The 6604-nt window shown below is 36.6% G+C and overlaps 2 protein-coding genes across 5 annotated transcripts in view; both read right to left on the bottom strand.

Moving 5' to 3' along the window:
• LOC117113673 (adrenocorticotropic hormone receptor-like) overlaps nucleotides 1-3240 on the bottom strand; it is an 18221-nt gene extending 14981 nt beyond the window's left edge. Inside the window, exon 1 of the mRNA XM_033257084.1 lies at nucleotides 1081-3240. The gene's annotated coding sequence lies outside the window, so the exon portion shown is untranslated. The remainder of the gene's footprint in view (nucleotides 1-1080) is intronic.
• An 805-nt stretch (nucleotides 3241-4045) lies between these two features.
• LOC117113682 (adrenocorticotropic hormone receptor-like) overlaps nucleotides 4046-6604 on the bottom strand; it is a 4726-nt gene continuing 2167 nt past the window's right edge. For 3 of the 4 annotated variants that reach the window (XM_033257102.1, XM_033257101.1, XM_033257103.1), the window contains exon 2: nucleotides 4046-5714. In XM_033257102.1, coding sequence (XP_033112993.1) covers nucleotides 4770-5687 — 918 coding nt within the window. In that variant the 5' untranslated portion in view covers nucleotides 5688-5714 and the 3' untranslated portion in view covers nucleotides 4046-4769. Of the gene's footprint in view, nucleotides 5715-6472; nucleotides 6491-6604 lie in introns of those variants that run through there. The other variant, XM_033257104.1, reaches the window with a different exon arrangement.

The raw sequence follows: 6604 nt of genomic DNA on the forward strand, positions 1-6604 counted from the left end.
TATATATACTAATATGTAGAAAATATATATAATTTTGTTTTCTCCCCGACGAATTGTGGTTTTCTTCTTTATTTGGTTGGTGGGGGGGGGGACTGGGGAGTGGGAAAGAAAATTATCTGGAGGACAATTTCCTTTGCCCCCGCTAGCGCTGCCACTGACTGCAAATATGTAACGGCTATAGTTTAATACTACAATGTCATCTGATAATCCCCTTAACACGGTTTCCGTCCCGGAAAGAATAAGGAGACAGGCCACAATGTAGTATATAAGTAATTTTATTTTATTCGATAAAGCAACGCTAATTATTACAGGCTTGCAGAGGATAAACTACCAGTATACAATATTCGTGACCTTATGACTATGAGGAATGATTATCAATAGAATTACAGTACTTACAATTATTGTGGCCTACAAAAGACAGACTATAAGCCTACTATCCATACCGGACGGATGCATACAAGGCATTGTGGGCCTCTACGCTTGGAAGATTTTGAACAGACTTGTTTTTCTAAAACCTTCACACAAACAATGGAATAAGTAGGCACCATGTTATTTCATGGAACTATCAAATCAGAGATGAGTTACGTACAGCCTACTCTCTCTCTGTCATACGTATGTATTAAAAAGTACAGTATGCCACTCAATAAATACAAAAAAAAAAATAAATAAATAAAAAAAGATAAAAATCAAACAACCGGTATCATGAGTTCTATAGTAAATTTCTCTGGCATGAATTCGTCTGTGCCTATATCAAAACATAACGTCTTTGGCTCTATTGCACGGTGAACGGTCTGGTAGGACCTAAACAATTATAGTGTCTTGCCTTGGCATATAATTTTCATTGGGCTTGATATTGTATTTGTAAGTATTTTTAATAGGCTGTGATTTTATTATCGGTTTATATGGCTATGCTCACACGTTAGCTGCCGTGCGTCCATACGAGAAAATCCCGATGCGGATACCAAGAATAATTATGATGATCGAATAACTGGCCAATAAGAAACTGACCGGGCGTTCCGCAACCAAGCTTATGATTTATCTATGACTTGAACTTACCTGATTGATAATTACTATTCTTACCTGGGTTACTTCGAACACATACGTGTTCTGTTCAAGGTAGACCGGCATTTGTATAAGGAATTAAATCCAATCATGTTATCAATATCTTCAAATCATATTGTCAGTTAACTTCGAAGTTCTACTATTATAATTAAATGTTGATTCCACACTTTGTTATAATGATAATCATAATGTCAGTTAACTTCAAATTTGCTGGTAGGCATATTATGCGCGTAGTTCAAAAGTCTACTATTATACTTAAATGTTGATTCCACACTTTATGACAATAATACAGGATGTTCTTTACCACACTTCCGAATTTCTGGATACTATCAAGACCTTGGGTAAAGCTGCTTTATTAACTCATTGATTGTAACCACGTCACAATGAACAGTACCAAAATGCTTGTGGTGTATTATGTGTAACATAATGTCTTCCTAACGTAGGCGATCTCCTACAACAATTCCTGACGTAGCTTAACGTCTCGCTGGCGTCTGAACAATCTTTTTATTTCTATCCAACAGTGTAAAAAAACCCAATAGGATAGGAATAAAATTTAAAATACAACCTTTCTACCAGTACTTATCTAGGGGAAGAGGGGCGTGAGCAAGCCTCCCTCCCCAAACAAAATACTTATTATCTTCATGATATTACCAACAATACAAGTTTTGTACTACGCGATATACGTGACAAAATAAGCATTTTTCGAAGCACGACGTTAACGTTAACGGATTACGTCATCATTTATTCATCTTGCGTTGCCGAGTACGTTAATTTCAGGATTTTACGCGCTCGACGTAGGTTGTTACGGGTTTGCGCATGCGTGTTTCGATTTGTTTACAAAAGGGGCGGAGCGATCGCGCTGCATGTTGGATACTAACGTTAAAGTTAAGGTTAACGTCGTGCGACTAGTTTTGTTGGTATTTACGAAGAAGCAAGTACAGAAAAGCGTTAATATCATTGAATTTGCAAAAACTCAAGGTTGAACTTTTCACTTAATTCACTGTATACCAGAACCAAGCACGTAAAGTATGATGCCTATTCAGCAACATCTGTACTTATGCTCGATTCTTAGTGTACCATGGTCGCAGATAATTGGAGGACAGTTATCTCCACCCACTTTTAAGGGGGTTTGTATCCCCACTTTTCGACTACCGTAATGTAATTTCAGATTCTTGAAAATTGTTGAAATGAACTGTATAAATGCCTCAGATTTAAAGGACAAGCGTTCTGTGCAGCAGTCCTGTACCGTTAAATTAAAAGCATTACGACTCTTGTACAATTTTGTAAATAAGATATTACGATGCCATGAAACAAGTATTATTAAACGTTTCTGATAAATTATCATTAGAAATTGTTGGAGCTTTAGATTAACTATAATGGTGATACGATGATGATGAAATGAAGAAGTGGGGCACCAATCATCAACTGACCACTAATTGCCTTTCGTGGGGGGGGGGGGTCATCAATCATTATCTCTTTTTTCAATGTGCTATGATTTACTATATTTCAGGGCCGGCGCTTTTGAAAGTGGGTGGAGAGGGGGTGACCCACTAGTAAGATGAAAGGGATGAATCAGGAGGATCTCGGTTCAAAATTAGGGGGGTTGGTTTAAAAAAGAGTGGGGTGGGGTTAAAAAAAGGGAGGGCGCGTGGGGGTCCTCTCGGGGATCATCTCCGCGAAAATTTTGATTCCAGAAGGTGGGTGTCTTTTAATGAATTTTAAGTTCTTCAAAAGTCAGGATTTTCTCCCGGCCCGGTCAGGTAAGCTTCCTCATTCTTATTTCAGTAAATAGGCCTGTTATGTGTGTTACACATAAACCAAATTGAGTAGTTGCATACGTATTCCTTTTTCCATGAATCGATAAACCCCAAAGAGAAAGGGGCACGGGGGTTCTCCCCAGGAAAAAGTTTGATTCCTAAATGGCGAGAAATTAGCTTTCCCGACTTCTGAAGTGTCTTTTAATGACTTTCAAGTTCTTCAAAATTGAAAACGGTCAGGTAATTTTTTCTCATTCTTACTACGTAAATAGGCCTTTAGTTACCCCTGTGTACCTGTCGTGGACAGATGAAAGTGCGCCGGGTTACTGGCTGCAGAGGACATGAAGTGACCCTCAGGGGAGGAGAAAGTTACCGTACTGAAAAGTACAACATCTAGTCCCGAAGACCTCGTTTATTTTCGCTATATAGATCCATCTAGGCCTATTATTATTATTATTATTATTATTATTATTATTATTATTATTATTATTATTATTATTATTATTATTATTACTATTACTATTACTATTACTATTACTATTATTATTATTATTATTATTATTATTATACATACATAAAAAATAGAGTATTGCATACGTATTCTTTGATAAATCAAAACAAAAAAAAGAGTGGTGATCTGGGGGTCTCCTTCGGGAATTTTGATTCCTAGATGGCGGGAAAAGAGCTTCCTCGACTACTGATATGTTGTTAATGACGTAATATCTTCAAAATTCAAGGTTTGCCCCCTTAAAAATGGTCAGCTAAATTTTTCTCATTCTTATTACAGTAAGTAGGCCTATTATATGTGTACCGGTTATACATACGTTGCATACATATTCTTTTTCCCATGAATCGATGAACTCCAAAAATAAAAGGGGTCGGGTGTCTTCCCCAGAGGAAATTTTGATTCCTAGATGGTGGGAAATGAGCTCCCGACTTCTAATTTTTTTATTGTAACAAAAAAATTCAGCTCACGGGTCCTGAAAGTATAGGTCTAGGATTTTTTTTTTTTTTTTGGATAAAATATCGCTATTATTAAGAGGCGGCAAAGTGGAAGCCAGCAAACGGCAGCAACTACATGATTTAATCAGTTTCTGCGATCTCCCAACATTCTTTCCAAGATTGTTAGTGACGTTGCGGTCGTTTCAACTGAGCGATACATGTCCACGCAGCTTGGCAAGCCATTACAAAACGCGTACATGTATAGAAGAAGCATTACATAGTGGTTTCGGTGTCTGAACATAATTATCATTTTTTTTCTTTCGAGTATAATAAAATATTTTGTGTATATTCTACAAATTGCAACCGTCTTTCTTATTACTCTATCGACTACGTCGTCCGTTATATTTTAAAGATTATGCGGTAAATTTATCAACATATAATAGTCCTATATTGATTATAAAATATTATAATCATACTTCAAACGAACCTTTTATAATAATGTATGATGAGCTGTCGTTGTTCCTCTCATCAAATGTAAAAAGGAACACATAAATATCTATTTGACGATATTTAAAGTATAGGTCAAATTCAAATTACAAAAATCTTGCTTCGTGAAATAATCCACACTATTGAAGTAAATCAGAAACTAAGATGTTGCAATTACTGAATATTATATTTCATACCGGTAGGCTTATACAGTTGTATGATTACTGTTCATGTTTGGCTGCAAATCCGTCCTTCCCTATGATATCAGGTCCTGGAATATAGGAACATAATGATATAATCGTATCAAGCAAAGACCGAGAAGTTAAAAATGTTCACGGTATATACCTGAACCGAATGTCAAATGACATCGTAGGCCTATTTGATTTCTTTGTTTCCCCATTTTATTTGTGACTTTCTTATTTCATTACTTTAAATGTGTTAGGAATAAATTATATAAGAGAAAGTTTAACCCTATAGGCCTACTTCTCAATTCTCACATAAGAGCTATGTCAGGCATACATGTTAAACTGCTGACGTTGAAACTGTCATTGATGTAGTGTTCTGTGCGCGGTCCTTTTCCTGAACGTCAGGCCTCCAGCAACACGCAAGATCATAAATTCCTTCTTTAATTCCTGGTAGACGATACCAATATATGAATGGATTGATGAGCGAATTACTCACAGACAAGCAATAAAGTATGTTCAATACAAATACATTCTCGTCAACACTTTCATCAAATACAGCTATTATAAAGAAACAGCAAAGCGGAAGCCAACAAATGGTAGCAACTACAAGCAGAATTCCGAATGATCGAATCAGTTTCTGCGATCTCCCAACTGCATTCTGTCCAAGATGTTTCGTGACGTTTTGGTCGTTTTTTCTGAGCGATATTGAAATCCTGAAGTACAAAGTATAATTTGCAATAATTGTGATTAATGAGAGAATACAGAAAGCAAGTCGTGTAAATTTATTGTATACGTACGCGTACACAGCTATGAAAAGAGATATCGTGAGAATCCAGAAAAGCACGCAGACGATAATGCACCGCTTGAAAGTTATCACTTGTTTGTAGGTAAACGGTGCGGCAACTATCGCAATGTAACGTTCGATTGCCACGGCACTTATGCTGAACATTGACACAAGAAACATTGCATCTAATACTGCACCGAAGGCAAACGACTCGTAAAAGATGTTGAAGAAGATTAAGAATGAGAGAATACCAACTGCGAAATCGGCCAGAGATAAGCTGAATAAGAATACATTTCTCTTTATGCGTAATTTCTTCGATGCCATCACAAGATATAAGACGACAGTATTTTCTGAAGCTGCCAAGGCGCCAAGGATAATGTAGATAAGTGATGGAACGTCAAGCACATCGACTGGAGGAGCTGGAAAATTTACAAATGTATAATTCCTTTCAATGCTCTCGTTGAACTCCATAATCTGATTCTGTTATTTTATTTCTTACTGAAAAACAAATAAGAATACTTACATCGATGCATTGCAATTTATGTGAACATGCTTTATAATAAATGTTTTATATATATTAAATGCTTTATATATACATACATATATATATGTATATAAAAGGTAAATACAGTGTTCGAATAAAGGACATGATGGTACATCCTGTAGTATATAGCTCTCAACGAACGTTGTCCTATATATAAATACATCGTGTAATAAGAAACGCCCGATGGGATTCGAACCTGTGACCGTTCGCTGTCAAGGCGAGCATCATAACCATTAGACCAGAGGCTGCATGGTTGAATAGATTCAAATAACCGTCAGAGTTAATAAATAGTAACACATAATAATAATCAAGGTAGTTGTTAACATATAGATCATATTATCATGGAGGAAAAGAATTCCTCCATGATATTATCAAAGGTAAATACAGCGTTCGAATAAAGGACATGATGGTACATCGTGCAGCATAGCTCTCAAAGAGTGTTGTCCTATAAATAAATACATTGTATTACACAACGGTGCACCTCGAGAGGGCGTTAAACAATATAAATCTGGAAGTAAGACTGGAAATAAATAGTAGCATAGGCCTACATAAATAGTAGCTGACGGTTATTTGAATCTGTTTAACTATGAGAACTCTGTGGTCTAATGGTTACGACGCTCGCCTTGACAGCGAGAGGTCGCTACACCTAAGCGTATGTTCCGGTCCTATCATGTAGCGAGATCACGAGTGACAGAAAACAGGGTTGACGTACACACTGAAGGTGTCAGGGACGACCGAATATGAACACAATATTGATCCCATGCCTTGGTTGAATATGAACAAAGGAGACATTTCAACTTAACGTTTGGAAAAACCTGAAATTTATAACAAATTATGCCTTTGT

Source organism: Anneissia japonica, unplaced genomic scaffold, assembly GCF_011630105.1.
Source record: "Anneissia japonica isolate Jap-2015-1 unplaced genomic scaffold, ASM1163010v1 scaffold5623_len388731_cov182, whole genome shotgun sequence".
NCBI classification, from domain to species: Eukaryota; Metazoa; Echinodermata; class Crinoidea; order Comatulida; family Comatulidae; genus Anneissia; species Anneissia japonica.